At 52.1% G+C, this 16961-nt stretch overlaps 1 protein-coding gene across 9 annotated transcripts in view; it reads left to right on the top strand.

Annotated features, from left to right (window-relative positions):
• Window positions 1–16961, top strand: part of DGKZ (diacylglycerol kinase zeta) — a 54412-nt gene that overhangs the window by 20191 nt on the left and 17260 nt on the right. For 6 of the 9 annotated variants that reach the window (XM_068193557.1, XM_068193559.1, XM_068193560.1 and 3 more), the window contains 13 exons: window positions 9205–9313; window positions 10011–10106; window positions 10822–10899; window positions 11224–11280; window positions 13394–13462; window positions 13873–13944; window positions 14255–14371; window positions 14463–14534; window positions 14778–14873; window positions 15144–15226; window positions 15415–15475; window positions 15862–15975; window positions 16368–16508. In XM_068193557.1, the coding sequence (XP_068049658.1) occupies window positions 9205–9313; window positions 10011–10106; window positions 10822–10899; window positions 11224–11280; window positions 13394–13462; window positions 13873–13944; window positions 14255–14371; window positions 14463–14534; window positions 14778–14873; window positions 15144–15226; window positions 15415–15475; window positions 15862–15975; window positions 16368–16508 (1165 nt within the window). Of the gene's footprint in view, window positions 1–7590; window positions 8392–9204; window positions 9314–10010; window positions 10107–10821; window positions 10900–11223; window positions 11281–13393; window positions 13463–13872; window positions 13945–14254; window positions 14372–14462; window positions 14535–14777; window positions 14874–15143; window positions 15227–15414; window positions 15476–15861; window positions 15976–16367; window positions 16509–16961 lie in introns of all 9 variants that reach the window. The other 3 variants (XM_068193551.1, XM_068193552.1, XM_068193553.1) reach the window with 1 other exon arrangement.

The raw sequence follows: 16961 nt of genomic DNA on the forward strand, positions 1-16961 counted from the left end.
CCTACCCCTCACGCTTGCTGCTTTTGTTTGTGCTGGATGGGGGATGGGAGCGGACCTGGGGGGAGAGACAGCCCTTAGTTTGTAGGTACGGCATTTGGTTTCAGACCACTGTGAAGGGCAGGGGGAGAAGACCCCAGAGTCATCCCCAAGACCCCTCAATTTTGCTTCTGTCGAGTACTGTTTGCTTCCAGAGCCTGGAGCAAGCCGATCCACAGCAGTCCCCAGGGCTCAGGCAAGGGGTCTGCAAAACACAGCCTCCGTGGCACTCAGTGATGCCTGGCTGCTGTTTCTGTGGGGTTGCCCTGCCAGTGGTGTATTTCCAGCCACCCATTCTGCTGCTTGCGTCCTGCCAGTCCATGTGGCATGGGGGTGGCAGCAGGAAATCTGCAGGTAGCAGAGGACAGGGAGCTAGCCTGCACCTTGCCAGGACCCTTAGTCCTCAGTCACTTTGCTTTGGGATAGCTTAGGAAAGCAAGACAGATTTGTGGAGTTCTGGCATATCCTCTGGTGCTGGTGGCACGGTGATTCCTTGCTTATGCCAGAAACAGTGGGATGCCCTTCCTGATCCCTGCTATGGGCTGGAGGGAGGCATGGGAGTCCCATCTTTCTGATCAGTGATCAGTGCATGTTGTGGAGTGCCTGAGGTTTTCTTGATTTTGCTTTGGGAGGTGCAGAGACTTACTAGCCCTGGGAACCACTGCCTGTGTTCTGTATCTGCCACACTGTAGCTTTGTTTTTACGCAAGGTTGATCGCCTCCTCCCTGGAGCTGCTGCCCTGGGCATACACTGTGTATCGCCCTGTCTGGGGCAGCACTGTGGCCGGTAGTAATTTCTGTGCCAGGATTTTGTCCTTATGTGCTGGGGAAAAACTCTGGGTCTGCTCTGGGAGTTTGGATCCAACAGCTGGGCTGTGGGACTGGCTACCCTTTAAATAGTGCGTCCCTCCTTGTGAGGAACAGAGCTGTGTATACTGAATGAGGAGACCACCACTGGGTGTGATAATAGGAATCTGCAAAAGAAACCACGGTCTGAGTACTTAAACCACCAGAACACCCTGGCTGAGGCCCCCGCTGCTTGGCTTCATGCATGTCACTCTGGAAAGGAAGCTCAGAGAGAGAGAGAAGAAACTCTCCAACTTCTTCCCAGCCTGCATCGCTGGTCCTGCTGATGGGACCAAAATAGAAACTGTGTGGCTAGCCTCTCCCCCGACCCCTGCTCAGCCTCAGCCCCAGGACCATGGGTGACGGTGGTGGCTCACTCTCTGCGTTTCAGCCCTGGTTAATTCATGGTTCAAGGCTGTCAGTCTTGCTGTTCAGCTCCTCAGCCAAATGCAGCAACAGATTGTTTACATCGGTGCTGTCAGGTTTCTTGATTGCCGGGAGGCAGATTATTTACTGTAGTGGCATATAAACTTCATAACATTATGATGGTGGAAAGTTGTCAAGGGATATAAATGCCCAGAGTCAGCCCAGGAGGCTCCAAGGAGATGGTTTTGGTTTAAATTAAGATAAAACACAGTCTTCCATGGATTTTGGGAAGGAAATCACTTTGTTGTAATGGGAACATTACTCTGAATGTTAGGGCTGGCAAACTCTTCACTTTATGAAGTCTCTGTGGAGGATCTGAGCTACTCTGGAAGATGTGCCTTAAAACAGATCTCACGTTTCCCCTGAGAAGGTGGTGAAAAAGGAAATGGCACCATGGCATCATGCAGAGCTTGGGTTGAGGTGGGATGGAGCTGCTGCGAGAAGGGTGTTGGGAAAGTGCTAGGAACTGTATAAAAAGTCTCAGTCCCTTCTGCTCCCAGCCCCTGTTCTTCCCAGAAAACCAAATATGAGCATTTTCTTGTGGAGGGCCAGATATGAAGGTGGGATGGCTTTTGCCTTGTTTTGTTTGAGGCATGGCTAGGCAGTGTCCTTCCACCTGGCTCTGCCACTTGGAGAAGCCTACTGTGACAAACTGTCAAATTGTGGTGTTTCATTTCTTTGCCTTGCTACAATCGTCCCCCAAGGCAGCTGTCGGTCCTTGGTGTTGCATCTGTCACCCTGACTTGCTCATTTGAAGAAAGCATCTTAGAAGTTGTATCTCCTCCCTGTGGTGTTCCCAGCTCCTGACTAGCTGTGAGTTGTGCTCTTGTTCAGCCGGGTACAAGATGGATACAGAGAGTCTACACTGACATAGCTGCCTGTCCCTTGTGAAGCAGTGCTGTCCTGGGACCTCCTGGCTGGCCACCCAGAGTGCACAGTGACACTGACCGTCTTCTGAGCAAGTTGGCAAACATACTTAGATACTGCCAGGGGTGCCTTCCTCTCATGTCCGTGCCTGACAGGGACCTCTATGCAGCACGTGCAGGGACCTCAGCGACCACAGGCGTGGGAAGGAGGTCCTCTGCAGCTGCATGCATCTGACCACCAGCTGGTTTCTAAGCACTCGCCTTGCTTTCTCACTAGCAGAGAGGTCTGAATTCATCTTGATCAGACCCAGGAGTCACTGAGAGATAAGCTGAGATGTGTTGCCCTCTGAGTACCCTGCTAGGATCAGAAACTGGCTTCTGCAGCTTGGAGGAGCAACCTTATGGTTGCAGCAGTAATCCCCTCCTCTGCAGGGTGACAGTGCAACTGAGGATGTGTTTGTCCTTGCTTTGGGAATACCATGCTCCTGCAGCTCAGAAGCCTGGAAGTGGCCCATACAGGTGGTGGCACTTGTTGCAGTAGGTCAAATGTATGAATCCTAAAATAGATGAGCATAGCCCATAGCTCACTCCTCATGGTGCTTTGAAAGGCTTGTGGTTTGGATGGAGCCTCCCTGCCCCTGTGCTGGGGGGAGCCCCATCTCCTTGCTCATACTGGACCCAGTGTGGGGGAGCTCCTGACTCTGTTTTATTTGTGTGATGGTAGGAGACATGACAGCTGGAATGGAAATTCTGAGTAGAAACAAAATGCACAGTATGGGAACTTGCTGATCACTGCACACCTCACTGCAACCAAAGCCTGAGGGCTGCACCACATCTTGACCAGCATTTTCCCTTCCCCATCTGGCATGGGGGCACCTTCCTCAGCAGACCTCATCTGTGCAGGTTGCCCTTGTAAGGTCAGAGAAGCCTGGCTGGGGAGCCCCAGGGAGAGGAGGGGTCGGTGACGATGTGTGGGGAGCAGAACAGGAGAGAGGGACAGGATCTCAGCAGGGGTGGTGTAAGGACAGTAACGTACATGGGAAGATTGAATATCAGAGCACTGAAAGGGCATTGTGGATTGTGCAAGCTTGTGATGGAAACAGAGGCTGAAGGCAGTCAGTGGTGTGCCAGCGGGGTAGGAATGAGCAGCAGCTCTCTGGATGGGCTCCTAGGTCCCTCAGTCCCTCCAGTGCCGTGGCAGGGAGGAGGCAGGGAGGCAGAAGCCCAGGAGATCTTGCTGTCACACAGGAGTGGCTATTAATAACACACTTTCCTTGTGGCTGGTCTGTACGAGTCAAATGTCTTTGCCAGGAGAAGACAACTTGTAAACTGAAGTGGGCTCCTGCTTACACTCTGCCAGCTCTAGTGCCACAGCAGCTCCACAGCACCCACAGCTAGCCAGAATGCAGGAATACAGCCGGCTGCCATCAGGACAGGTCCTCGTCATGGAACAGGGCAAAGCTCTCGGACTTGTTTCCCTGGTAGTCCCATGGTTGGAAAAAATGTTTTCCAGTTGACTAATTGGAGGTTTGCTGAAAGGTCAGGAGAAGCTAATGGTGTTATTATGTCCAGATTTCTCTGTGGCTCAAGGCTTGTGCATTTAGTACCAGCAACATCCTGCAGTAGGGTCCTCTTGCCTCCTTTGGTGCCAGGAGAAGGGTGCCAGATTTGTCACTGTATAAGGTAACCTGAGATCTCTCTTGCTTCTGGGCACTGTCAGGAATAGACCAGGCTGCTGGAGGGACAAAGGGAATAATAATGTGGAGGAAGGGCCAAGAGGGTGTATGGCACAGGATCCCCCTGCCTATCACAGAGAGCGTGTTAAGTATGGTACATGGGAGTTTGCTCAAGGCTAGTGAAGCAAAGCAGAATAGTGGAGCTGAATATCCAGATTCTCTTTGTGATGTGGGCAAAGATTATGTCATGGGGGACACTGCATGTTCAGCCTGTCTGGTTTTGGAACCGCCATCACCAAATGAGGGATAGCTGCTGGATATCTGGAGAGATGTCTCCATAACAGCTGATTCACAAGCTCTATGTCCCCTGTAGTTACAAGATGCAAGTTTTTCCTCTTTGATCCCTGCTGTGCTTTCCAAGGTTGTTTAGATCTTGATGGGACATGTTCCTGCTTCAGCAGCATCTCTGCACTGAGGCTGGGCAGGCTGTGTAGGATGCTTTGAGGAGTCTGGTAGTAAAAAACATCCCACCTTTCAAGAGCTCTGATTGCAGATCATGAGCAGACCAGAGCTGCTGTCTCCTTCCTTAGTCACAGAAGGAGATTGAAATGATAGTGCGTATCTGCTCATAAGTAGAGTTGATATCCCAGTACATGCAGCAGTACTTTGCACCCTGCAAATGCCAAGCTGCCTTGATCCAGCCTCCTTACCTAACTGAGCCGAGTAATGTGGTCTACAGAGCAGCCACAGGTGCTGGCTCCTCTCCATCTTTTCTCAGTGATAAACAATGGAGATGCCAGAAATGTGCTGGTTTTAAGCCTGGGGCTTCCAAGGCTTAGCTTTTTTCAGGCTCCTCTCTGCCTATTGCATGGTTCCCCAGCTGCTCTGCACACAGCTTTGCTAATGCATATCAACCATGGGCAGCCCCAGTAGTTCATCCATCTGCTCCACCAGCAGCAGCTCTCACACCTGCAATACACCATTTGGAGCTCAGGTTGGAAGTGAGATGCAAGAGGTAGGGATATGTACACCCAGCATATCTGAGCTGCCACATGCTGCTGTCATGGGCTGTCAGATGGCAATCTTGTAATAACCTTCACCACTGGTGGTCAGAGCTTGATTCCGTGTGCCATTTACAGACAGCCCTGAGGGTAAAAAGGTCCGCAGTCAGCTAGTGCTCAAACATAAATGTCAAACCAAGGTTGTTCTAGCAGATTTCCTCACGAGACTGGTGCAAAAAGGAAGGAAGCTGTGTTAAGAGATCTTCCTGCCCACAGCAGCAACACAGTAAGCGGTGGAGAAGCTTTGTGCTGGTGGAATATCTGGGGTAGGAGGGAACAGCCATTCAGCTCATTTGAGGTGCCTTTGGTCAGTATGTCTCCCCCAGGAGCTAAAGCTGGCCAAAAAGGGTCTGTTGCAGTGTGCCACATCCCGTGTTCTCACTTGTGGTTTTTAATATGTTTTATTTGTTCAGACAGTTTTTAATACCTGTTGGTGATGATGCTTACTGGCAGCCATTGAACATGACCCAGAGTGTGCCAAGTGGCCACGAAAGCCAACAGCATCCTGGCCTGTGTCGGTAATAGGGTGGCCAGCAGGACTGGAAAGTGACTGGAAACTGACTGGAAAGTGACTGTTTCCCAGTACTCAGCGCTGGTAAGGCCACACCTCAAGTGCTGCATCCAGTTTTGGGCCCTCCTCCTGTCACTGAGGTGCTGGAGCACATCCAAAGGACAGTACAGCTGGTGAAGGGTCTATAGAACGAGTCTTAGGAGGAATGGCTGAGGAAGCTGGAGGCTCGTGGGAGACTTTATTGAGCTCTATAACTACTTGAGAGGAGGTTGTAGCAAGGTGTGGGGTCAGTCTCTTCTCCCAGGTAACAAGTGATAGAACAAGAAGAAATGGCCTCCAATTGTACAGGGGAACTTTAGACTTTCTGATTCTATGCTGTTTACTGTGCATCATCCTGCAGATAGTATGGAGAGGGTACATGAATGGAGCACTGCAGTGTTGGGAAACAGGCTGGAAGCAGGGTCGTCAGCAAAATGCTGATGCCCTCTGCAAAGCTGCATGGGCCTTGGGTGGATTAAACCTTCTGGTGACCAAGTACCTGCCTGCATTGCTTGCAGTGGTAGGACTTGAGAAATACGTCTGAGGAGTATTTCTGAGGAGGTGATGCTTTGGCTTTGCTTTCAGTTCAGCCAGGCTTTTGCTGACCCGATGCTGCTCTCTGGAGGCCATTACCTTCCTTCCTTCTGTCTCCCTCCCTCCCTCCCTCCCTCCCTCCTTCCCCTACAATACTGAGTATAGGGGTGGTGATAAGCCTATAGAAACTGAAGAGCTGGCTTCCTTGTCTGCAAGGGTGGAGGAGACCAAACCAAGCTTGTCTTTTCCAAAAATACAAACTCACCTTGGTACTTGTCTGTTCAAAAGAGGTACAACCCAATGGGCTGCTTGTGCTACAAGCACTATCAAAAACTCCATTTTGTCCAGAAGATAAAACCTATGTCCCATCTTACATGCATTTTGCAAATAAAAAGGGAAGAAGCTTCTGATAAATTCACCTGTTTGTGTGGGCCTTGGGTCCCTGGAAGTTTGGGTCAGAGTGATCTCCTGAATGTTCTCTGATATTGCTGACACATAAGAATGTAAAAGAGTATGGGAAGAGAGGAAGATAGAAGGGGAGGAGATGTCAGTCTGCATGGTGAGCAGCATGCCCATGCTGTCGTGGTGGATAGAGGAGATGCCTAGCACAGCATGGAAATCCTTGAGAGTGATAGTGGTGGTTGCTTGTGTGTGCTTGCAGGTTGCCATGATTGAGTCCCCTGCCTTGGGAGCAATTGAAGAGGTTTGCTTCTACCAAACTGGGTTTTGGTGGGATTTTTAAAGTTGGCATTGAATAAATCCTCTAGCAGCTGAAGAGGGGTGGCAGCTGGAGGGTGGGAAATGAAGTACTGTCTCTGGAGGAGGTGAGCACTGGAGCTAGCCAGACTCAGCTCCTTCCACTCAGGCCTTTGCATGCTGAGCCACTGCCACTGAAAGTGTTGCAGCACCTTCCACCTGTGGCTTTCAACAGACTGCTGCAATGTCCAGGCAGCCCGTCAAGCTTTGAGAGCTGGGCAGGGAAAGCATGAGCTTTCCATAAAGCTCTTTCTCCCATGAGGGATGTTTTGCTCAGGAGGGATGGGATGATCTTCCTAGCTCTCCTCTGCCCTGCTCCAGTCTCTCCCAGCTTCCAGCTCTCCCAGACCTTTTCTACCAAATTTTCCTGCCCTGGTTTTACTGGCCTTGTTGATTTTCTTCTGTAGCACTCACAAAGGGCTTAATTTCAATTTGCTACAAATTTGGTAGGACTGGTACCTAGCCAGAGTGGTTCCTGTGTGGAAACCAGGTGGATCAGCATCAGGAGAGTGGTAGGGGTAATGGAGGTGCAAGGGCTGATCGGCACCTCAGGGTACACAGGGGTTCTGTTTAGTGGAGTGCAGGGAATGCAGAGGGTCCTCGCTAGGTGGTAACACCTGCCCTGCCATTGCAGCCCTCTGGGCTGAGCTGTGAGACTCGTGGGGCAGTAAAGCTGTGGGGAGCAACACTACCACACACCTCAGGTAGCATTGCCATGTCTCCCACTCCCTGCTTCAGCCTTCTATCCCTTGCTTCCCACTGTCCCCTTACCCTGACAGCCACAGCATGGTCTGGGACTTATAGGGGAGCCTACTGAATTCCTGGTCTCTGTGTTAACAGCCACCATCCGGATGCAATGGAAACCTTTTTTAGGCGGCACTTTGGGCGGAAGGGGCTGCGGCGCACCAGCGTGGTGGCTGTGCCCACGGGCAAGGCCAGGCGTCGCTCCCAGGTGGGGCTGCCCTCCACCTCGCTGGCCCAGTGCCGCCGTGGCTCAGGCACCCCAGCGGCATCCCTCTCCTGCCTGGGCCTGGTCCGGCGTCCCGGCACGCGTCGCCGCTCCAGCACCACACCGCCCTGCCTCAGCCCCAGGTTTGCCGTGCAGAAGAAGTGCGGAGGCCAGGCACAAGCCATTGATGCCCAGCTGCTGGGTCCCAGTTTCCTCCGGGCCAGCCTCGTTTCCACGGGAGAGGAAGGGGACAGGGCTCACTGCACTGACAGCTCCACATCCGAGTCTCCAGAGGATGGTGGCACCGCAGCAGGGGCTGAGCAGGGCCGGCATGAGCATTGTGCTGAGGACACGTGGCTGGCCATGCTGCCCCAGCTGCGGCCGCTCCAGGCAGGGCTGCTGTCGCGGGGCCCCCGCTGCCTGCGGCGCACCTCCTCCCACCGCCTGCCCACCGAGGCCCTGTACGGCCGGGCTGCCTACGGCCTGCCAGGCCGCTACCGCCGCCTCAGCCAGCGCCGGCGCTCCAGCGATGCCCCTCAACCTGGGCTGCTCCCCTCTGGCCACCCACAGCTGCTGGCCCAGCACTGTGCAGGAATAGCTGGAACCAGGTGCCCCTCTGCCACCCTCGTCAAGGGTTTGGGACCGCAGCCCACCTGCCACACCACCCCGGACGGCTGGAGCCCCCGGCTGCTGTATGTATGGTGGCAGTGTGCAAGCAGGCAATGCCCTGGGGAGGGGAGAGGGGGAGTGCAGACCCAGGTTTGGTGGGGAAGGAGGGAAGAGACTCAGTGCTGTTGGCCCTGGCTACCATCAGTGTCTTGCAGTGCTGGCATCTTCCACTCGGGCCAGCACTGCCACTGATGCTCTTGGTGCAGTTCCTGGGGCTTGTGGGTGTCCTCTCCTGCCAGGTTGGGACCAGAGGAATGTTGTAGGCCTGGTTACTGGCTGGAGATGCACCTTTCTCCTGTTAGCTGGATTTCCTGCTCCTTTCCTCCACCCTAGCACATTTGGGAGGAGCTCACTAGCCCCAGGCAAACAGCTGCTTTTATTCTGGCCAGTTGTACTCGTCCCTGGAAACAGCCCAGGCTCTGAGGTGCCTGAGAGATGCAGGGAGACTGTTGGACAGGAGCTCTAGATTGTCCCTGCAAAGGCAGTCCCACCACCAAAGCTCGAAGCAAAGCTCAAAGCTTGAAGCTCGGTTGACTCCCAGGGTGTTTTACAATGGAGCTCTTATCCCTGAGGGCATTAACCCAGCAGGCCCAGGCTGTCCCTTTTATTGGCTACAGGCTGTCTGGCTGAGCTGTCAGCAACCCGGCCAGTACCTCTTCATCCCACAGGACTATCTCACAGAAACAGGTACTTCTTAGCCAGCTGGGATGGAATTTCACCTCATTTCGAGTCCCTTGGTCCTGAGGAGGCTTTTCTGCTCCAGCCTCATGTTGCATCCTAGAAGCAGGTTGTGCTTTGCACATATATTTAATAGCCAGCCCTCCTTTGTCTTCCAGGAAAGCTATTGCCAAATCCAGTCTCCAACACATGGTAGCCCAGCCAAACCCAGCACTAGCCATGAGGAGCGACTCGGAGAGGCAGATACGCAGCACTGTGGATTGGAGCGTAAGTTGTACTGTGTTTTGCTGGGCATTGCATGGAATGGGCTCTTGGCCAAGAAACAGCAGGCTCTTCCCTGGGTTGAGGCTTCCCAGGTGACTGGCTTTGACACTTTTATGGCCTCTTCCATTGCTACCAGCTGGTGCCAGCATCTGTGCTCCTGGCAGCACTACTTGATGCTGCAAGAGAAAGGCTGTGGAGGCACAGGTGGTTCCTGGAGGGATGGCATAACTGCTCCACTCCCAGCTTTTCTGCTTCTGACAGCCAAGATCTGTTGGCTGGGGCCAAGCAACAGGAGTAAGCCCCTACTCCTTCACAGGCAATGCCCCACAGGTTTTAAGCTGCATGTTCAGGTTGTAGAAGAGGAGCTGGTTCAGGAGTGTCCCCTGCACTGAGTTTGCCCTGAAGCCTCCTCTCGGGGTGATGAAAGCAGCTCCCCTGTGCAGGACATTACAAGTGGTCTTGGAGTTGGTTTCCTGGGGCCCTCTTGTTTACAACAGGTGGCCATGGCAGCAGCTTTGTGAGGTTTCCTCTCTCCAGATGTCCGTGGCTGTTGTGTGCATCTTGTCTCCTGGCGTCCACCTAGCTCCAGCCTCCCACCCCCAGCATTGTCCAGCATCTTATCCCTTGCACAAAGCATTTTAGGCACTCAGGTGCCTCTATGGGGGTTCTCTCAGAGCTTGTGTTGTCTTGTGTCTTTCAGGAGGCTGCAGTCTATGGGGAGCATATCTGGTTTGAGACCAATGTCTCTGGGGACTTCTGCTACGTTGGGGACCAGAACTGCATGGCAAAGCTTCTGGTGAGTCACCTGGGGGCACCTGCCTTGGCAGCAATGGCCACAAACCTGGCTGTGCTGTCATCTTGTGGGGAGACCGCAGAGACCGCACTGCTGCTGTGTCCCTCCTGCCTCTGCACACCGAAGGGCCCAGGCCCCAGTTTCTGCCAATGCTGGTTCTCAGTTTGCAATGGGAACCTGATGCAGGGCTGCCACTTGCCTGGAGGGTTCCAGAGAGAGGCTGTTGGTATTCCACACCCTTGGAAAGAAAATCTGAATCCAAGACCTTTCAATAGAGGAGAAAAGTGAGCTGTGGAGACCCAGGCCTGTTGCCTCCTGCCCCTGCAGTCCTCCTTCTCAGTTTGCAGGCTCAGTCCTGCTCATGGTGTAGGACACGGAGCACTGATGCCACCCTCTGCCTGCCATCCTGCAGGTGCCTCCCAGACCAGCTTCCATGGTGCTTTCAGTAAGTGTCAGAAAAGGACAAGGACTGCAGGATAGGATAGTAGGGAAAGTACCTCCCAGATCAGTCCCAGGCTTGAGAACATCTGCTATAGGCACATGCTTAGACCCCTTCACTAGATAAGAAGTCTAGGTTGTATCTTACTTTACAATAGGGCTTGTTCTGTATCCCAATACATAAGAAGGAGGTATGATGGGAAGCTAAGCTTGCCAGGCTCTGAACACTACATATTTTCATTCACATATATATTTTTTCTCCCCTTTTCTTACCCTTCAGCAAAAACCTCTCTCCAGGCGCAAATGTGCAGCCTGCAAGATCGTAGTGCATACACCCTGCATCGAACAGCTGGAGAAAGTGAGTAGAGTCTGTTAAGCCCTCCCTGCAGCTTGCAAAACTGTAGCAGCCTTTTCTTGGGCAGTGAAGTACAAGAAGATTGGGGAACTGCAATGTGTTATTGCAGAAAGGGGTCTTCTGAGGAGACAGTACCAAAATGAGGATCTAGTGACGTGATTGCTACCCCAGGCCCCATTTTGTTCAGTAGCCAAGACATATGAGGGTTTTGTGGCAAGTACCAAACAACTCCAGAGGTTCTGAACCTTACTGTAGTGCAGTAAATTCCAGTAGATTTCCTTCAGGTACGATGGTTTTACTCGTTCCTCTCGTGTGTTCTTCCTACAGATAAATTTCCGCTGCAAGCCTTCCTTCAGGGAGTCAGGATCCCGGAACATACGGGAGGTGAGAGATGTGCCTTGGACGCTGCCCACATCTGCATCTCCCATTTCCAGTTTGGTGGTAAAGACACCAGATGCTGCCAGCATATTGCCCATCCAAGTGGAGACATCATGTTCCTTCCTGCTCCAAGGGGGTGGTGCCATAAAAGGGATGTTTCTTTGCAAGGCAGCAGCACAGACTGGGTGTGAAGAGTGAGGAGTTTGCAGGCAGCAGATGCAGAGCATCCAATGGTTTGCATGTTCTGAATCTGCATGGGAGAAACCTACAGACAGTGTTTTTTGGGAGAAACTTTGCCCCTTTTTTTGGGACCTCAGGCACACAGATGAGGCAGTGGCAGGTCCCCAAGTCTCCTGCAATTTGGAAGGAAGCAGTATGGGCTCATGTCTGGCTTTATCACTCAGCCCTGACCTAGGTGCCACAGGTGGCAGTGGAAGTTGCCCACAGTAGTGGTATCAGACCCCTTCAGCCCATGTTGTAATGTACTGGGTGTAAGCAGTGGCCTGGAACCTGTCTGCTGACCTGCACTGGTGGAAGCAGCTATCAGCCTTCATGCTTCACCCTCCAGCCTGTGGAGCCAGTGTAGCCTGTGCAGTGCTCTGGAGTGGGTGTGGGTGGCTCAGTCATGGGCCATTTTGGTAACAGAGCTGCCCCCAGCACACTGTGTTTGTGCTGGCACAGCAGACCTAGCTGAGGAACAATATTCAAACACAGGGCTGCCTACTTTGAAATGCCGGCATGACATAAAGGGAAGCTTTCAGCATCACTTTAAACCTTCCTTTCTTGCTCTGTTTTTCTTTCTGTGCCTCCTGCACATATTGCTCTTAGTCTAGCTCTCTTATTTGTGCTTCACTTACCTTTTGGGCTCTGCTAACAGCTAGCTTCCTCTGCTCAATCGTCCGTCTCTATTTTTCTTCTCTCCAACCTCTATAAATCTTTTCTCCCTCCCCTTTCTTGCTTTTTCTTTTTCTCACAAATTCTGCTTCTTCATCCTGTCTTTCTAATGTTTCTCAGTTCCTCCAAGGCCTCTTCCTTCCTGTTTCCCTAAAAAGGTGCTCTTCTGGCCTTTGTGGTGCCAGGGATCCCCTTCAGGGTCAGCCCTTTCCCTAGATGTGCCTGCTTGGACCCAGAGCTGAGCTCAAGGCATAGCCCTCCTTCTGCTCCTACTGGATTAATACCCACTAAAGCCAACAAAACTTTTTGTCCCCTCCCGTGTGCTGCACTCGGAGGAGGCAACACTGGAGCTGACCCAACCTCCTGCCAGTTTCTGCCTGTCATCATCATGATCCCAAAAGCTGTCAGGAGCAGGATGTTGGGCCCTGTCATGCCAGCCTGTGAACTCGCACTCCCTTTCTCTTTTCGCTACTCTATCTGCAGTGCCATTCCCAGTCCAGGTCTGGAAGAATAGGATGGGATTTAGGACAAGTGATACTTCATTACAAAACTTCTGACTCCCTCACAATCATTTCTGCAAGTCCCAGCCCTGAACCCACTGTGAGCCTGCAGGCAGAGCAGAGGTGCTGGCAAGCAGCCTTGCTGCCCATGCTGGAACTGAAGCAGGCTCAGGATCGGCCTGGGGAAAGAGCAGGGGGAAGTGGGTGTGGAGTGCTTTGGGGCTGCCACTCTTCTTGAGGGATGTGAAGTGAGGAGGTTCACTGCTTAGCTGCAAGCACTTCCATCTTCTTCCTGTGGGCACAAACTGTGTCTCTCCAGGGATTTTCACGCCTTCCACCAGCACAATTTTCACCTGGCACTAGGGGCATCTAGGCAGAGATGTTAAAGGACAGAGATGTGCTACTTCTTGCCCACTCTCCATTGGATCTGCTTTGTGTGATTCTCAGTCTTCAGTTTCCCTGTCCTCCTTCCTATTTCTTCTGGTTTTAATTCCCTTTTCTTGGAGCATCTTAATTTGGCCTCTTGCCCCCTGATTCTTTGGCTTTGCCTTCTCTCAGCGGGTGCGGGGCTGGTGCCTAGGAGTAGTGGTTTTGCTGCAAGAGCAGAGGTTGGCTGGCCTGTGTCCATTTCTTCTGCCAGTTCCTGTGTTCCCTCATGCACTGGGCCCTTCACTTCTTTTTTTTTTTATTATTATTTCAATTTTCTTTTTTTCTTTTCCATATAGCCCATTGTTGTCCGACATCACTGGGTGCACCGGAGGCGGCAGGAAGGGAAATGCCGGCAGTGTGGCAAGGTGAGAGGGCATCTTGGGCATTTTTCTGAAGGAAAACCTAAGGTCAAGCCAGAGACACACACAAGGCTGGGAACCAGGGACATCCCACCATTCCTGTTTAGCAGCAAAACCAAGACACGTCCCCTGCTTTTCTCAGTGAAGCACTATATAAGCACTTCCCACATACAGCAGTTCTTCCCCTGGGCCCAACTAATCCTGAAAGAAATTGTCTTCCTGACATGCTTTCCTTGAGCAATAAGGGCACCCCTACAGAGCACAGTGGCCTCCCTGGTGCTGTTGTTGTGGTTGGGACTGTCTGACAGGATCTGGAGGGCTCCACCTGCAGGCAATGCTCTTTGTTAATGTCTCTTACTGTTGGATGGTAGGGAACTGCAGGGAACTCCCTAAGCCTCTTATCCTTTCTTCCATAGGGTTTTCAGCAGAAGTTTGCCTTCCACAGCAAAGAGATTGTAGCCATCAGCTGTTCCTGGTGCAAACAAGCGGTGAGCAGAGCCCCCCCCTTTGTGCCTTACCAGTCGGTTCTGCACTAATGACCTCTGCTTTCTGCTGGGGCTCCCCAAGCTGCTGCTCTGCAGCCTGCCCTTAACAGCTCCCCCTGCTGGGAGAAGGTGTACTATGATCTATGCACGCTCCTTTGAGAGACTTTCTCTTCATCGCCATCCCGTTACAAAATGCCTGCATGGTTTCATCCAGCACTCCCTGCATTGGCATGGGGGACCTGAGAGGAGGAGATGGTGGCTGTGCTCAGCAAACTGAGCAGCTGAGTTTTCTCTCTGTCTTCTCCTTGGCCAGTATCACAGCAAAGTATCATGTTTCATGCTGCAACACATTGAAGAGCCCTGCTCACTAGGGGCTCACGCTGCTGTCGTCGTTCCTCCCACCTGGATTCTGCGGGTCCGGCGGCCCCAGGTAAGTCACTTCAACTCTTGGGGCTCTTTCACAGTTCCCACTTGCCCAGTGGCTCCTCACAGAGTTTTCGTGTTTGTTCCTTTCTCTCTAGAATCCACTGAAATCTAGTAAGAAGAAGAAGAGGACATCATTCAAGAGGAAATCCAGCAAAAAGGGGGCTGAGGTAAGATAAGAGGGGACTGGGAATGACCTTGTCTTGGAAGGGCAGAGGGACTGAATAGTGAGGAGCAAGGCTGGGAATAAAAGTGGGCTGTTCTGGGTCTGTACTGACGTTAAGGAGGTTGAGCTGGGGTGGCTGGGGTGTTTTCGTCCCCCTGCTTCTGACCTGCATGACATTAGGGCTCAGCTGGATGTGGCAGTTTGCATTTCCCTAGCTTTGTTGAAGGATCTATGGTATCTCTTTCAGGAAGGAAGGTGGAAACCCTTTGTCATCAAGCCCATGCCAGCTCCTCTCATGAAGCCTTTGCTGGTGTTTGTGAACCCCAAGAGCGGTGGGAATCAGGTATGGCCTTGTCTGGTGTGTCTAAAAAGACATCTCTGTGAGGGCATTGCCATTCGAGTGCTGAGCTCTGATCATAGTTTTGGTGATGTTTCAGCTGCACAAGAGACCACAATGCCAGTTTGCTGCCCAGCGGTTCCTACCTCGGCCAGGCTTTGCCTGTGTTCCCTCCAGAATGGTGTTGTCTTAGCCTGTCCCCAGGCAGGACCAGATGCTTCCTTCTGCTGTCCACTGGGAACTTGATATTACCTGAAGTCTTTCTTCTCCCCATAGGGAGCCAAGATCATCCAATCCTTCATGTGGTATCTCAACCCACGGCAAGTTTTCGACCTCAGCCAGGGTGGACCCAAGGAGGCGTGAGTACTGATGGCAGCAGCACCTTTCTCTCCCCCATCCGTGTCCCAGGATTCCTCCCGAGAGCTCTTCCCCCAGCTCATAGAGGGAGACATGGACGTGGCTTTGTGAATGCCAAGGGCTCTGTGAGGCAGCTGCTGTGTAACACCTTCAGTAACTCTCCCCTCCTCAACCTCCCTGTTCCCCACAGGCTGGAGCTGTACCGCAAAGTCCACAATCTCCGGATCCTGGCGTGCGGGGGAGACGGCACGGTGAGTCTCCAGCCCCTCCATTCCATAGTGCCCCTTTGCCAGGCACAGCAGCCCTCCTTGTAATCCAGAACAGGGCAAACTGTGCACTCTGCGTCCACGCTACAGCTGGTACAGATGGTGTGGGTCCCCTCATGCACTGTTCCAGGGAGTGCTAGTCTGTAACATGTCTGGATTTGTAGCCCTTTTGAGGGCCAGTGTCATCACTGGGGTTACGGGTATCTCCTGCAGCACCTGATTAGAGCATTAAAGACTGTGAATAGCCTCAGCTGTGGCTAAGGATACTCCATCTCTGCCCCTCTGCCATCACTAGTGCTCCGAGTCACCTCTGCCTGCCTGCTGGTCCCTGAGATAACTAATGGTTTCTTTGCACTCTCTTGCTTGAGCAGGTGGGCTGGATACTCTCAATTCTGGACCAGTTACGCATCAACCCACCTCCTCCTGTGGCCATCCTACCTTTGGGGACAGGGAATGACTTGGCCAGAACACTGAACTGGGGTGGGGTGAGTGATGGGCATAAGAACCCACTGCTGACAGAGCAGGACTGAGTGCTTCAATCCTTGTTTCAGACACATGGTTGGAGATTTGCATGGGCTCGTGTTTCAGCTTCCTGTAAATATAGACCAAGAAATAAGTGCAATTGGGATGTTGCTGTTCTTCTGACATTTGAATGGTTCTGCATTAAATTATACAAAAGCAATTGCCTTTTCAAATTTTGGAAAATTTTTTAAAGGAAGATGTATTGTTTTAAATTTCAAGTCCCATTTTGTTGTGCATTTGAGTAGAGTTGATCTCTTCTGCATCTTTTACTCTGAGATGCCTTACCAAAGCCTGCTGTCTGAGGTATCTCTGTGGGAGGCAGGCATGAGACTCATCAAGTCCTTCTCTTCACCAGGGTTACACAGATGAGCCTCTGTCCAAGATCCTATCGCATGTAGAAGACGGGAACATAGTGCAGCTCGATCGCTGGAACCTCCATGTGGAGCCAAACCCTGACACAAACCCTGAGGAAAAGGATGAGGCAGCTGCTGACAAGGTGAGACACCTCTTCATGTCTGTTCCCTGGGCTAGAGGTCTGCATTCTGTCTTCTGCCACTGGCTTAGGCAGTCCCAGCACCTGGGGCTAACATTCCTGGGTTGGTGTTTCCCTCTCATTTCTCCAATTCCACCATTCTGTTCATGGCTCTGAGCCACAGCAAGAGTGTATGTAGAGTTCATAACTAAATGCCTACCAAAGTTTTTTAACCACAACTTGCAACAGGTATAAGCCCAGTCTTCTGTGAGACTGTTTTCTTTAACAGAAACATGGGTGATTACAGAAACCTCAGAGAGCAGAGTGTGTCTTCTTGGACCATTTCTCTTACCCCTAGGAGCCAGGAACTAATCCCTCATCTCAGGCTGGTGACCTCTGTGTTTTCCTAGGGAAAAGGCAGGCAGGGTCTCTCAGCCTCATGAGCACTGTAGTGGTGGCTCTGCTGTAAGCTGACCT

This window comes from Anomalospiza imberbis, chromosome 6 (assembly GCF_031753505.1).
Source record: "Anomalospiza imberbis isolate Cuckoo-Finch-1a 21T00152 chromosome 6, ASM3175350v1, whole genome shotgun sequence".
Lineage (NCBI taxonomy): Eukaryota > Metazoa > Chordata > Aves > Passeriformes > Viduidae > Anomalospiza > Anomalospiza imberbis.